Here is a 15,994-nt window from a genome sequence, read left to right as displayed (position 1 = left end):
AGGTAAAATTAGTGAACGACTGTTTACACGGAACGATCGGCGAGTTTTTTGCGAACGACGAACGACAATTTATGAACATGTTAAAAGATCAAAATGAACGATTTTTCGATCGTTAGCCGCGTTTACACGTACGATTATCGTTCGAATTTGATCGTTATCGCGAAAATTCGCCCGATAATCATTCCGTTTAAACGCAGCATAAGAGGAACTTGTTCAGTAGTTACCCAGCTTGTTGTTTTATTGTGGTAAGGGACATTTAATGTTTTGTGTAGGCAATCCAGCACCAGACACCATTCACCAAACAATTGATCTACTGTTGCACCAATCCAAGACAACAAGTCGTATAGATACCACCATAACAAAGTGCAACATTTTAAAATGGTGCCTTTTTCAATAGAGCCTTGAAGAGACACCACTGCCGAAACATTTCACTTTTGAGTGGTTTCTATAAAACAAACAGCTTGATTTGACCAGATCTTCCTACCCTGCTGTAATTGTGGTATCTATTTGGCTTGTAAGGGACAATATGTGAGCGAAAAGAAACGTTTTATGACCAGTGGTTGACTGTTGTTACTGCTGTTCACACAACATATTTAAAGGTGTGAAAATGGCAAAAACCTTTTAGAACTCTGCACAGTGCCATGTTCTCAGTGAGTCACCATGTTCACCATGACTCACATTTGCCTTACCTGAGGTTACTAACTACAATGGGATTTTAGCTTAGTTTTATTGCTTGTAGCAGGTTTTAAAGCGACTCTGTTCCACCAATCTGACCCCCCTAAACCACTTGTACCACTTGCTTTTAATCCAAAATCTTTCCTGGGATCCGTTCGGCAGGTTCTGTAGTTATTGTCCTAAAAATAACTTTTAAACTTTCAGCCCTGTGTCAAATTGGTGTGGCCTAGAGTGTCTATGCCCTAGGATTATGATGCCTCTCCGTCCCTCCTCCCTACCCTCTTCACCATAAGGAATGCTCCAGGCAGGATTTCTCTTATTCATCACCTGTTGAATCGTTAAAGTGTCACTGTCGTTTAAATTTTTTGCAGAAATTAACAGTACAGACGATTTTAAGAAACTTTGCCATTGGGTTTATTAGCCAAAAAATGCATTTTTATAATGAAAAAGCAGTTTGAAGATCTCCCCCTTGTCTTTATGATTGTCTATGGAGAGGGGAGAGGTGGAGGGAGATGAGGCACCAAAACAGGACAACAAAGAGTTAATTTGCAGCTACATCTCCAGCTATCTCCTCTCACAAAAAATAAGTAGTGGAAATCAGCTCACCTCCCGGTATGTCTGTTAGGGTCTCAGCACATGCAGGAGGGTGCACGGTTCCTGGCGGTGGCTGTCCGTCGGCAGATAAATGGTTTGTAAATAGTGAGGTTCCAGCACTTCAAAACTCAGTTAAAAATCCAAAATTTATTAAATCATTTTAAAAGTCAGCTGAACAAGTCATGCTGCGCCATGCCACGCAGCATGACTTGTTCAGCTGACTTTTAAAATGATTTAATAAATTTTGGATTTTTAACTGAGTTTTGGAGTGCCGGAACCTCACTATTTACAAACCATTTATCTCCTCTCACAGACTGCACTGACCTCTCTGACCTCTGAATACCGGCTTTCATGCGGCTCCCTGCTGTGTAATCCTTTGTTCTCTGCTCTCTGCTGCTGACTAATCTCCCTCCTCCCCCCTCCCCTCTTCATAGAACAGACAGACTAATGTAAACTAGTGGAGATTTCCTGATAATGAGCAGTGAATGAGAGAGAGGAGGGAGGGGTACCTGGGGAAAGTCTTTTTGAATGCAGATAATGGCATATTTGTCTAATAAACCCAATTACAAAGTTTCTAAAAAATCACCTGGACTATTGATTTCTGCCAAAAAAATGAAACAGTGACACTTTAAGGCACCTGTGCAGTGTTCAGACAGGTGAATAGGAGAAATGTTGCCTGGGGCATTCCTAATGGTGAAGAGGGCGGGTGGGGGGGGGGGGGGGGGAAAGGCGTCGCAGTCCTAGGGCATAGACACCCCAGGCCAATTTGACAACGGGCTGCAAGTTTAAAAGTTGGGTTTTTTTATGACAATAATTGCATCATCTGCCGAAAGGAACCCAGGACAGATCTTGGATTAAAAGCAGCTATCTGAAGGTACAAGCGGTTTGGGGGGGACAGATTGTGGGTAAAGAGTCACTTTAACATAGGGAAGTGATAAATAAGGTGATAAATGTTCTTAAAGTGGGCTTTCACAGACACAGTAAGAAGCACTGTGACTGGAAATCTAAGGTATATTAGGGAATGGCTAACAATAAAAGGAGGCCCTTTAGCTGACAAGGCACCGCCCTAAAGTTCTTACTATCAAGCAAACCTGCCAAAATGCAATGTACAAAAGTCAACAATATAAGAGTGATCTCACTATACATATGATTCATTCATTGGTATACATTATATGGCACCAGTACTGAGCTCCTAAACTTACTAACTGGGTAAGACTGAGATCCCATTACATGTTACCATTTCTCAGTAGTCAAAAGCACCAGAGACGGTATATGGGATTCAATGCATTTATTGTGGGGTGAAATACAATCCATGTCATAGCTTATAGGAGGAGATTATGAAGCACAGAATAGAAAGACATTGGAGTTTACCATAAAAGTGCAGATCAGAAATAATTAATAGTAAAAATTTCCACTATAAAGAACATTTAAATTTTGGAGACGTCTATAACTGATGGGATAAGGAGGGCGAGAGAAGCCGATCCTGTCATTACATTATGGAAGCGTAAACCAAGGAAACATTAGCCGCAAAAAAGATCCTCCATGAATGACATGTAAGTGTAATGTGTAATGTAATGTATAATGTATTCTATCATTGACTTAGGATTGTATTAATATTTGTAGACAAGGATAGATCTGGTAAAGGATTCTTATGGACCAAATTTTGGATTTTCCATGGATTTAGAAATCCATACAGGTCAAGTTGACATCTCCGACAACTTCGATTGTATCATACAGTTTGATAAACTCGCGATGGTGAAAATCGAAGAGTTTTTCTAAATCACCATACACCTCAATAGTTTTTTCTCCGTTCCTGATTTCCATCTGGTAGTAAATAATACATAGAAAAGATTTTTACTTACTGGGGATCACAGATATTATACATTGTCAAGACATTAAAAACTAAGGAGAATCTACCAGAACCACCAATGGAAAAATGAAACAGGAGACCACAAGGAGGAGCAGGGAACTGCTGGGAAATGGGAGTCATGTGTAGGGAGCTGAAGGCCTGAAGGAAATAACATGGAAAGCAGATATGGGGATGTAGCAGTGCTGATGTTTAAATGAGCCCTAATGTTAATCTTGTTTGGTTGTTCTTACTGCTGGTTCTGCTATTTAACCCCTTCAGGCCAAATGTCACTGATGCACGGATGTCCCGGTCAAATTGAAACAATGTTCCTTCTCCCCTTCAAAAAGCCATAGCACTTTTATTTTCCCCCCTACAGGGCATGATTTTTTGCGCCATGATCTCTAGTTTTTACTGATATCATATTGGTATAAAAGAAAAAAAAATATTTGATTTTTATTAATTTTCTTCTGATATATAATTTAAAAAAATCAGCAATCCTTTTTTTCTTTTCGTTTTTGCTGTTCTCCGTGCGGGAACAATATTGTTATATGCTAATAGATCGGACAATTACGCATGCTATGACATAAAAAATGTTTCTTTTTTTGTTTAATGGGAAAATAGGTAATTTAAACGTTTATTGGGGCTTTTTTTTAAAAAATATGTTTTAAAGCTTTTTTTATTGGAAGTCTTGGGAGACTTATAAAGTATGCAATGCTCAGATTACATATACTGATCAATGCTGTACCATTGCATAGCATTGTTCAGTACACTCAGCGATCTGTACATAAAAGCTGCCTGAGAGCAGACTCTATGCAGCAGCCATATTGCAGGGGTCCCAATCAGTCAGTGACAGGTTCTTATTCGCATTTTCAAGATAACAATCGCATTTGAGCGATAATCAGCTCGTATTAAACGCAATAACGTTTTTTTCAAAAGATATATCCTTCTAAACGCTGATCGTTATAAAAAAAATATCGTTACTTCGAAGTTGTGAATCGTTTGATTGGGCAAATTATCGCTCAGTGTAAACAGACTATGAGCTTTGTGAGTTTTAGATCAGTTGTCCAAAATAAAAATAAAAAATCAAGTTGGCAACCCGGCTGTCAGCTGATAGAATCCCTTTTCAGCTAGGAGTGAATAAAAGCACTAAGGCCGCCTTTACATCACTGTATATTTCTATCTGTATACTGTCAATATTTATACAGTATGCAGTAGATCCTATCGCTTAGGCTAGGTTCACACTGCGTTTTCAGCATCCGTTTAACGGATCCGTTTTTTTTTAACGTCCAGAAAAATAGGGTCAGCAACGTTTTTTGGTCCGTTTTGGTCCGCCAAAAAAAAACGGATCCGTTTTTTTTTATAATGGAAGTCAATGGAAAAACGGATGCACACAAATGAATCCGTTTTTTGCAATCCGTTTTTCATGCGTTTTTTGCAAAAAACGGATGCGTTAAACGGATGCTGAAAACGCAGTGTGAACCTAGCCTTAACAGTTTTTTTGTTTTTGTTTTCTTTGTTTGTGTTCCTAAAATTTGCAGAAAGTCCATTCTGCATAAAAATAGGACAGTCACTTAAACAGTCCGCATTTGTGGAACTTGTCCATAAAAGGTATATGGTGTTTGAAAAATGCAAACAGTATACAGATTTAAAAAAAAAAAATGGAACCAGTTCGCTGCTAATGGCAGGACATAAACCCGAATAAAGTGTAACATCCCACCATGGTAAGGTGGCCCCATATATGGTATGGAACCTACAATAACTCTGGCATTTCCTGGGCTAATAATAAGACTATGCTCTGGGTATGCAGGATCCAATTGATGTTGGCCAAAATAACCCCCAAGGTGGGATGGGTGGCGTGCATGACCAAGTAGAGGCAGCCACTCCCCCCAGAGCCGTTTTAATACATTGGTGGGCCCAGTGCACAGCCCTCAAGAGTGGGCCCCCCCCCCTTCCCTTTCGGCACATTGTATAATGTACTGAATTTTCCCCCACACTGTATCAAGAGCCCCAATACATACAGTAGTTACCTTATAACACTTTTTCCACCATAAAGTGATTACATATTACATAAAAACTGCACTAAACAAAACAAAGATATCACCAATGATACCATTACATAATACCGCCACATCATGACCCCTAACACTACAACCCTATAACAGAGTGCAGTTACATCCAGTGACTCACCGGGGGCGTCTTCTCCGATCAGAGTCTGTCACCTTTTCTTTTTCTCTCCATCCAGCCTGGGCCACCTTGAAGTCTTCTCCTGGCTATGCATCTTCTCTCCAGAATCTGACAGACAAATATTTTAGGCTCCAACACATACAGTAGTTAGGTCCCTTGTACCCCTATACAGTAGTTACACCCCTCTGTACCCCTACATAGTTACACCCCTCTGTGCCTCCATAGTTTTAAGGTGTCCCTGTAGTATATAGCCCCTCATGTGCTCCTCCAGTTATATACAGCCCTCCTGTGCGCTCCCCCATTAGTATATAGCCCCCCTGTGCACTCTCCCCAGTAGTATATAGCCCCCTGTGCTCTCCCACAATAGTATATAGCCCCCCTGTGCTCTCCCACAATAGTATATAGCCCCCCTGTGCTCTCCCCCAATAGTATATAGCCCCCCTGTGCTCTCCCCCAATAGTATATAGCCCCCCTGTGCTCCTTCAATAGTATATAGCCCCCTGTGCTCTCCCCAATAGTATATAGCCCCCCTGTGCTCTCCATAATATATAGCCCCCCTGTGCTCTCCCCCATAGTATATAGACCCCTGTGCTCTCCCACAATAGTATATAGCCCCCCTGTGCTCTCCCACAATAGTATATAGCCCCCCTGTGCTCTCCCACAATAGTATATAGCCCCCCTGTGCTCTCCAATAGTATATAGACCCCTATGCTCTCCCACAATAGTATATAGCCCCCCTGTGCTCTCCCCCAATAGTATATAGCCCCCCTGTGCTCCCCCCCAATAGTATATAGCCCCCTGTGCTCTCCCCAATAGTATATAGACCCCTGTGCTCCCCCATAGTATATAGCCCCCTGTGCTCCCCCATAGTATATAGCTCCCCTGTGCTCCCCAGTAGTATATAGCCCCCTGTGCTCCCCAGTAGTATATAGCCCCCTGTGCTCCCCCATAGTATATAGCCCCTTGTGCTCCCCCATAGTATATAGCTCCCCTGTGCTCCCCAGTAGTATATAGCCCCCTGTCCTCCCCTATAGTATATAGCTCCCCTGTCCTCCCCCATAGTATATAGCCCCCTGTGCCCCCCCATAGTATATAGCCCCCTGTCCTCCCCCATAGTATATAGCCCCCTGTGCCCCCCCATAGTATATAGCCCCCCTGTGCTCCCCAGTAGTATATAGCCCCCTGTGCTCCCCAGTAGTATATAGCCCCCTGTGCTCCCCCATAGTATATAGCCCCTTGTGCTCCCCCATAGTATATAGCTCCCCTGTGCTCCCCAGTAGTATATAGCCCCCTGTCCTCCCCTATAGTATATAGCCCCCTGTCCTCCCCCATAGTATATAGCCCCCTGTGCCCCCCATAGTATATAGCCCCCTGTGCTCCCCCATAGTATATAGCCCCCTGTGCTCCCCAATAGTATATGTGCTTCCCTGTAGTATATAGCTTCCCTGTGCTCCCCAATAGTATATGTGCTTCCCCTCCCATATAACATTGAAAAAAACAAACACTTACTCACCTAGGTCCACGCGTTCCTCTTCTCTTCCCTCCTGTGGCCGCACTTCCTGCAGTCACAAGAGGCTGCACTCCCCTTACCCTCGCGCCGACGCTCCAGTGACGTCGGGCGCTAGAGGGAGAGTGCGGCCTCTTGTGACCGCAGGAAGTGCGGCCACAAGAGTGACTGACAGGGAGGGAGCCAATGGCTCTCTCTCTGTCAGTGTCGCTGCTGCTGAAGCGCTGAAGCGCCGCAGCAGCAGCGGGCGGGCGGGGGCAGCGGCGAACGCCGGGGGGGCCCTGCAGGGGGCGCCATGGAGGGGTAAGTAGATTACCCATCCATGGCGCTCCCCCCTGACAGGCTGGTGGCCGGAGCTCTGTGCGACCGCATTGGTCGCACATAGCAACGGCCGGCCTGCTCGGGGGGGGGCCCTTTAACCAGTGGGCCCTGTGCACGTGCACCATGTGCCCTCTGGTTAAAGCGGCCCTGACTCCCCCCATCTGTAACACAGATTAAAATAAAAAAATTGTTCAGCTCTTCTACAGCACCATTCACACTAAGCAGGAGCAAGCAAAAACACAAAAAAAAAAAATACTGCTAATGCTAAACCCAATATCGCTAATAGCAGGTGATCGCTGATCGTCCGGGCAGCCCATAGGATATAGCAGCGTCTGCTGCCGATGCTCCTATTCAACAGAGCGACACCAGAAGATCGTTGCTGTATCAGTCACTTGTTTTTCAACATGTTGAAAAACAAGCGACTGCAACGATCAGCCGACATGAACGATGTCGGCTGATTGTTGCACTCTATTGCACGGGACGATTATCGTCCGTAGCGGCCGATATCGGCCGAATACGGCCAATAATCGTTCCGTGGAATAGGGACTTTACAATGCAATAATAAATTGCATTGTGAGTACTCTTAGACAAAAGAAAAAATAGTGGATTCATAGTATATATATTATAACTTTATATTCACATGAAAGAAGATGTTGGATTTGGGGAAGCAGCTTGTGTCAGTAGCGCTGCAGCCCTGGCAACCTGGAATGCAGCAGCACTAGCGATATGTAGACATGCCAGAAGAGGGCTTGTGCAGACCTGCTGTTCCTGACACATCCATTTGTGGCAAGGTGCAGAGTCATGTAAAACATAAATCAATAAAACATGTCTTTAACCCTTTAAGCTCTGAGCCAATTTTAAGCTTTCGTTTTTTCCTCCTTGTGTTTAAAAGGCCATAGCACTTGACATAGGTCATTCCGATGCTGAGGCCCTGACAAAGTTAAATTATGAAGTTAAATTCCCCTGAAATACATATAGACTGTATATAAACTTATGAAACATTTTGGTATTGATAATACAGCTATTATGATGATAGGCACATTTAGATTGTGAGCTACCTGTATTTTTGAGGGGGAAAAAAAAGAAGTTATTCTTGTCTATTATCGACAACCTCTTAAGTCTTAATAACAATTATTATTTTTACCGTGAAGTTTTGCCCAGCTTCGAATGGCATGTTGGGCGTATCAGATTCCTCCTTACCCCAGTTGCCATGTTTCTTACTATTCCTTACAATCCTTTTTTCATTGAGACGAACACTGGCATGAAATAGAATATCTTGTGATATGCTGTTCATAAGATTTACTCTAAACCTGGGAAGGCGACAGAGACATCAATTTTAATCTTGACACAGTCCAATGTAAAAGATGAGCATTCACTTAAATTTATATTGATCTATGGTATGGAGCCTTTATTAACTTGTCTAATATTAAAGAGGCTTTCCAGGAATAAAATGAAACAAACATTCAGAAACAGCAGAATATGTGATATTATAAGTTACTGTACAGTAATGGAGAGGATGGGAAACACAAGGGCGGACAGAGACTGCAGGGAGCATGAAGGAATGAGCAGGGCAGATGTGGGCACATACATGCAGTGCTCTCTGTCCGGGGAGAGAGGGGTTACAGCTATGGAGAGATTACCTCCACAGTCCTGTCCCCTGATGTAAGCCCCAGCCTGAAGTGGATCTGCTATGATTTGGAAGGTGAGGGAGACTTCCTGGGTCAGAGTACAGGGCTGTAGACCCCACTATGCAGACCATGCCCTTCCTCTACTCCCCCTCCCACCCAGTACAGGAAGCTCTTAAACCAAAATGCTCGTAAACCAAGTTACTCTTAAACCAAGGTACCACTGTATATATATATATATATATATATATATATATATATATATATATATATATACAGCATATGTGTGTGTATATATATATATATATATATATATATATATTCTTGAAACCAGTGTATATATGTACATAAGAATTGACAATCTACACCTCTAACCCATAATATTTGTTATGGGGACTTTTCTTGAACTTAGTTACATTTTTAGTTCCCTTAAGGGACTTGTACAAGCAATTGCCTGATCATTTCTAGAGTTTACTGCAGTAAAGTATTCTAATGCACTGACATTTTTGTGATCCCTATTATCTTCTGCCTATAGCAGGGTGTAGTAGGTGAACAAACTCAGCAGACACTTTTAAAAAAAAAGGCTTCAATGACAAAAGAACGGCACCCTGCAATAGTTTCATGGGGGATGAGGCAGGAGAGCATTGGAGATGTGGTTAAAACATTGGTGGACCAGTCCAACTCTGAGCATACAAAATTATATGGTCCCTACCTTACATATCCACTATACAAACTCAATTCAAAAAGAAACATACCTCTGTGCCCCCTCAGGGATGTATCCCTCGAGAATAATATTTTCAGTTTTTTTAAATGATGGTCTTCTAAGAAGAGCTTCATAGGGCTCTGGCTGTAAAAAGAAATAGTCTTTAGTATGACAAATAGGAAGAAACCAGCTTTGTTTTAGCCCACAAGTAAAATAGGTTGAAATCCTACCGGTGTATAAATGACCTTCTCGATTGCGTCCTGTGGATGCGAATATAAATAAAGATATGAAACCCATATTATGGAGTTATGTTATTATTATTATTATTATTATTATTATTATTATTATTATTATTATCGTTAACCGGAAATTGTTCACCATACTACACAGAACAATAATCGTTAGTTGTGATCGTTATTACGATCATTTACTCCATCTGATCCCAGAAAATTAATGAACAATGTGCAATTACACTGAACAATTAGTGAACGAATGTGGAACTTGGGTGCAAGAATGTGGAATTACAGCAAACAATTAGCGAACAAATAACGATTATTTTAGGGCCAGATCTAAATCAACGATCAACGACACACAAACTATTTTTCGATCGTTGCCTGCAATTACACAGGACGATTATCGCTCAAATTTGAACGAAATAACGATATTCCGCACAATAATTAATCGCCAAACTGCAGCTACTCCCTTTATATATGTAGATATATTTACAAATCACGCTGCCAGCATGGACTCTTCTGTATAAATCCTTTTTACCTGCCCATGTGATTACATGCTTTATGTTCCCTAGAATGGAGGTACAACTGGTATTTTAGTATTTTACATGATCTTGGGATTTTCTTACCATTGTGAAGAGGGAATGTAAAACAAAGCAGTTTGCTAGAGAAAGTGGCCAGGGGGAGCAGTCTGTAAATAAGAGGCCTTGGAAACAGTCTGGATGAAAGACTACTGTTGTGAGGGGATACTATGGGGAGCAGTCTGAGAAAGAGATTAGGTCATAGGGAGCAGTGGGTGAAAAAAGATCTATAATGCTTTTATTTTTCCACTTACAGGGCTGGTTGAGGGCTTATTTTTTTGTTTTTATTTCTAGTTTTTATTATTATAATATTGGTGTAAGAGAAAATTTTTACTAAAATTTTTTTTCTGCTATAGTAAATTCTGGTATTTTTTCCCCCCACTCTTTTAATTTATGCCTTTCACCGTGCAGGAAATATATTGAGATATTTAAATAAATTGGAAAATTCTGCACGCTACAATATATAATATGTTTATTTATTTATTGTTACATATTTTCGTTTCTGTAATGAGCAAGGAAGTAATTTAAACTTTTATTGGGGGTTTATTTTAAATATTTTTTTAATTTTAACACTTTTTTTTTTTTTTTTTACACTTACATATGCAATCATTAGATTGCATATACTGATCTATGCTGTGCCATAGCAAAGAATAGACCAGTACTATCTGCGATCTGTACACAGAGCCTGATCTGCCTGTCAGTACAAGTCATTGGGGCCCGATCAGTAAGTGACAGGTGCTTATCCTTTCACTGACTCCCTTAAAGGAATTTAAGGAGTTTCAGGGATTATCGACAGGCTGTCATTGCCTCCGGCGCTGGCGACACTGATGTGTGTGGGACTGCTCTCATTGGAGTGGCCCTACACACATTTAAAGCCCTTTCAGTTCAGGAATGTATATTTACATTCCTACTGCACGGGGCATGTGCAGTGGGAACCTGCTGTATATATGCGTATTGCTGAAGTGAGGGGGGTTAATGCTATGGCTTATGTAGTGCTCTGCAGCTAATGGGAGTATATATTATTATTATTATTATTATTATTATTATTATTATTATTATTATTAGTTATTTATAGAGCGCACTTAATTCCAGAACGCTATACAGGCGACAGGGGTAACAAACAAGAACATTACAAGATCAAAACACATTACATGAAGGCAGATGGCAGACTGATTCATGGGAAAGAGGACCCTGCCCCCGAGGGCTTACAATCTATAAGGTAATAGGAGAGAAACAGGAGGTAAAGTGCAGCCAGTCAAGGGTGATGCAGAATTATTGTAGTTGTAGCCTTGTTTGAAGAGATGGGTTTTTAGGTTACTTTTGAAGGACTTGTTGGTGGACGAGAGCCGGATGTGTCGAGGTAGTGAGTTCCAGAGTATGGGGGAGGCTCGGGCAAAGTCTTAGAGGCAGTTGTGCGAGGTACGAACAAGGGGGGAGCGCAGATGGAGGTCACTGGAGGATCAAAGGTTGGGTGAGGGACGGTAGCGGGATATCAGGTCAGAGATGTACGGAGGGGACAGGTTGTGGATGGCCTTGTACGTTATGATCAATAATTTAAAGTGAATACGTTGGACAATGGGGAGCCAGTGGAGGGATTGGCAGAGGGAAGAGGCAGAGGCAAAGCGAGAGGAAAAGTGGATTAGTCGGGCGGCAGAGTTAAGGATAGACTGGAGGGGAGCAAGGGAGTTAGATGGAAGGCCAGAGAGGAGGATGTTACAATAGTCCAAGCGGGAAATAATGAGAGCATGGACCAGCAGTTGGGTGGAGTCAGGGGTGAGAAAAGAGCGGATTCTGGAAATGTTTTTGAGGTGAAAGCGGCAGGAGGTGGTCAGGGCCTGAATTTAAAAGACAGGGCAAAATCAAAGGTGACCCCAAGGCAGCGGACTTGGGGGACAGGGGACAGAGTGCAGCCATTGATAGTGATTGTCAGATTAGACGGCAGGGTAGAGTGGGATGGGGGAAAAATGATAAGTTCTGTTTTGTCCATGTTGAGTTTTAGAAAGCGGGAAGAAAAGAAGGAAGATATGGCCGACAGACACTCTGGAATCCTAATATATGTTGGGTTATTAACCCCTTCTTCCCACCACCAGTATTAGCCTCTTTGTCAGTCTTATTTTTCAAATCTGATGTTGCAGGTGTGTAGGAATATGTTTTTTTTTCTTTAATTAATTTAAGAACAGTAGAGATAAAACAATAGCAAGAAGAACACACCCAACCTGCTGGAAAGAGCTGAGTGCTGCAGTTGTCTCTCTTTGGCGGCTCCATAAAGAATGAACAGAGCCATGGGTCTCATGCCCACCCCCGGCTGTATTCAAAATAAAAGAGCCAGGAGCCACTCTGGAGATCGTTGAGGGGAGGGCACAGATGTCAGACCCCCCCCCCTCCACCCCCCCCCCGATCTCTTACTTGTCCCTTATCCTGTGGAGTATTCTCTGAGAACCCCTTTAAGCCCTAGATGACCTAGGACGTACAGGAGCAGCTCCTGTCACTTACCGATCGGCGTCCCGATCGCTGTGTCGGCCCTTCCTCCTTGCGGTTCGATTGGCGCTCTGCACATTGAGTCTGCCACAGGCAGGCTCAATGAGCAGAGCGCCTATTACACTGATCAATGCTATGCCTATGGCATAGCAATGATCAGTGTATGCAATCTAATGGTTGCATGTAAAACTTAAAGTGTGTAAAAAAAAAAAATGTAAAAATGTTTTTCAAAATACCCTTAAGCCCCGCCCACTTATAAAAGTTAAAATTACCCCCCTATCCCATAGTATAAATAAAACATATAAAAATGACACCTTATACAGCCATGTAGGTGAAAAACTAAAACCGTTATAGGAGTCACAATAGGACCATTTTATTACTAATTAAATGCAAAAAAAAGGATTTCATAAAAAATAAAACATTAGAAAATCTGTGTTAGGCTGGGTTCACACACAGTATATTTCAGGCAGTATTTGGTCCTCATGTCAGGTCCTCATAGCAACCAAAACCAGGAGTGGATTGAAAACACAGAAAGGCTCTGTTCACACAATGGTGTAATTGAGTGGATGGCCGCCATATAACGGTAAATAACTTCCATTATTTCAATACAAAAGCCGTTGTTTTAAAATAACAGCAAATATTTGCCATTAAATGACGGCCATCCACTCAAATACAACATTATGTGAACAGAGCCTTTCTGTGTTTTCAATCCACTCCTGGTTTTGATTGCCATGAGGACCTGACATGAGGATCAAAGAGGGGAGGGGGAACAAAGGCACAAAAAGGAAAATTGGCGCGGTCCACTGGATCATTTTGGGCTGTGTCCTCAAAGGGTTAAGGTTTCAATAACTTTACTGTATGGGCATCAACAGGATAAGACACTGCAGCCAGGGGGGCTAGCAAAGCATGAGGTGTGAGGAATAAATCGCTATATGAATTAAGTGGTCTTTCCTTGCATTTTCATCACTGCATTTTATTTTCTAATGCCAAGGATCCAGGAGGTTTTTCCAACTCAATATATTATTGAGGGCCATATTGTCTCTTCACGTCCCCTCTTATGCCTGTGTCTGCTTAGGCTTAGTTTCCAGCTGATGTCAATCAAGCAGGGATAGGAATGGGAGAGGGAGTGAGGCTACATTCACACATGACCGCGGCCCTGACCGCGGCCCGCACTACGAATGTGCATCTACACTGCCGCTTCATTAGGGTAGCGGTCCTTGCCGCAAAATGCGGTCCGCAATACAACATATCCTTTTTTTTTTGTGGCACGGATAGCGGCCCCGTACACACGTAAAGACGTTTGAACGAGGCCTTTGAATACCATTGATTCTATGTTCTGTCCGCAATTGCGTGCCCATAATTGCGGACAGAACAACGGACGTGTGGATGTAGTCTGAGGAGGCATTCCAGCTTGCTCTCTGCACTTTACACAGAAAAATAAAAACATAGGGGGAGATTTATCATACATGGTGTAAGGTGAAACTGGCTCAGTTGCCCCTAGCAACCAATCAGATTCCACTTTTCATTACTCACAGAATCAAAGGTGGAATCTGATTGGTTGCTAGGGGCAACTGAGCAAGTTTCACCTTACACCATGTTTGATAAATCTCCCCCATTTTCTCTGTTTTGGCAGCACAGACAGACATATCAGAGGTACCATATGCGTCCTTGGCTGAACACTAAGGGCTATATTACACGGAGCGATAATCGGCTGAATCAGGCCGATTTGGCCGGTTGCCGCTCCATGTAATAGAGACGAACAGCTAATGAACCAATCATCAGTCCAGACCTACAATCATCGGGCGTCGGCACTCATCGCTACGTGTAATCGTGATGTGCAGCTGACGGCTGATAAATGTGTAAAAAAAAAAAAAACTTAACACCTACATACCTGTACATGCTCCCTGACGTCCTGCTAGCTTTGGCCGCTTCGTACCTTTGGCACTGTCTCGGTAATTGGCTGAGCAGCCTGTGACTTCACACAGTGCCAGGAGAGGGACGAAGCTTGCAGCAGGGAGCATGGAGAGGTATGTAGGAGTTTATATTTTTCACAAAGGCTGCATAGACATCATTATTGGGCAGTGTATGGCCTCAGTAAGTGAGCATCGATCTAGGAGATCAGTGCTTGTCTACAGAAAGTCATAGGGCTGTGCCCAAATAGTGTTAGCAGCTAACAGATTGACTTTAAGTATAGTCAGTAATACAAGCTTCATATACAAATAAATAAAAATAAATAGTTTTACTTACAAGTATCTCTCCCAAGTTGGAAGGAAGACCGGGAGCATAGGGATAAGCTGGAAGCATCTTCAACCTGTTACCGTTGAAGCTGATGTTAGAAGAGCATAACTATATATAGAAGTCACATGTAATCCCTTCTTTGTCTTAATCATGTGATTTAAATGAAATGTTAGTTTCTCATGCCAAGGTTGATTTTCTTTTAAGTAAACATATTGGCTAGATTCATTAACCTCTTAAGGACCCATGACGTACCGGCACGTCATGGATCACTGTCACTTAAGGACCCATGACGTACCGGTACGCGGGTCCTTTAAGAGGGCGCCGCGGACCGGCCGCATGCGATCGGGAGAGATGGCCTGCAGAAATACACTGCAGGCCATCTCTCCCTGTCGGCATGGGGGGTTGTTAACCCCCCCCATGCCGACGATCGCCGCTACTGGCTTATCAGTTCAGATCAGCCAATAGCGGCGATCGGAACATTTCCGGGTCATCGGTAACCCGATGACCCGGAAAAAATGGCGGTCGGTGCTGTCCGAGGACGGCACCGACCGCCATTACTGTAAAAAGTAATGGTGGCCAGGTGCCACCGGCCCGATCGGCCTATCGGACGGCCGTTCACGGCGATCAAAGTCCCCAAAAGTTATAAATACCTGCTCCGGAACTCTCAGCTAGGTAGCTGAGGGGTCCAGAGCAGGTATTCGTACATTACTCACCTGTCCCGGGCTCCTGATCGGCGTCTTCCGGGTTTGCGGCGTCCTCGTGTTGTCGTTCGGGTCTTCGGCTTCTTCCGTGACGTCACGTTCGGCTATTTTCGGCTCCAGCGTCGGGTTTTCGGGATTTTCCGCTCTGCTGCCCTCTAGCGGCTGATATGTGTAATACACTTATCAGCAGCTACAGGGATGTTCAGTATGTAATAAAAGTTTTTTTTTTGTTTTTCAAAAATTTTTTTTTCTTTTTTCCGCACCCTATCGCCGCTGAGTGTTGATCAGCATCGCACGAAAGTGCGCTG

The 15,994-nt window shown here is 42.9% G+C and overlaps 1 protein-coding gene across 2 annotated transcripts; it reads right to left on the bottom strand.

The window, feature by feature from the left end:
- Positions 1-2,572: 2,572 nt before the first annotated feature.
- On the bottom strand, positions 2,573-15,077 carry LOC138769759 (galectin-4-like). Of its 2 annotated transcripts, XM_069948404.1 has the most exons (5): positions 14,995-15,077; positions 9,689-9,718; positions 9,511-9,602; positions 8,275-8,440; positions 2,573-3,093 (listed from the first exon to the last, which is right to left on the bottom strand). In XM_069948404.1, the coding sequence occupies exons 1-5, from the start codon at positions 15,049-15,051 to the stop codon at positions 2,950-2,952; spliced, it is 489 nt and encodes a 162-aa protein (XP_069804505.1). In that variant the 5' UTR covers positions 15,052-15,077; the 3' UTR covers positions 2,573-2,949. The 2 variants fall into 2 exon arrangements, with proteins under 2 accessions (XP_069804505.1, XP_069804506.1); XM_069948405.1 differs by lacking the exon at positions 9,689-9,718 and having other exon boundaries at positions 14,995-15,056.
- Positions 15,078-15,994: the final 917 nt, after the last annotated feature.

Source organism: Dendropsophus ebraccatus, chromosome 12 (assembly GCF_027789765.1).
Source record: "Dendropsophus ebraccatus isolate aDenEbr1 chromosome 12, aDenEbr1.pat, whole genome shotgun sequence".
NCBI classification, from domain to species: Eukaryota; Metazoa; Chordata; class Amphibia; order Anura; family Hylidae; genus Dendropsophus; species Dendropsophus ebraccatus.
The sequence above is the reverse complement of the archived record's forward strand: the minus strand, read 5'-3'. Positions and strand labels throughout refer to the sequence as shown.

Excerpts from the sequence above, each read along its gene's own strand:
- LOC138769759 (XM_069948404.1), bottom strand. The coding sequence starts at position 15,051 with ATGCTTCCAGCTTATCCCTATGCTCCCGGTCTTCCTTCCAACTTGGGA. Across the intron at positions 9,719-14,994 it reads CCAACTTGGGAGAGATACTT|GACGCAATCGAGAAGGTCAT; the intron begins GTAAGTAAAACT and ends TCGCATCCACAG. Across the intron at positions 3,094-8,274 it reads AAGCTGGGCAAAACTTCACG|ATGGAAATCAGGAACGGAGA; the intron begins GTAAAAATAATA and ends ATTTACTACCAG.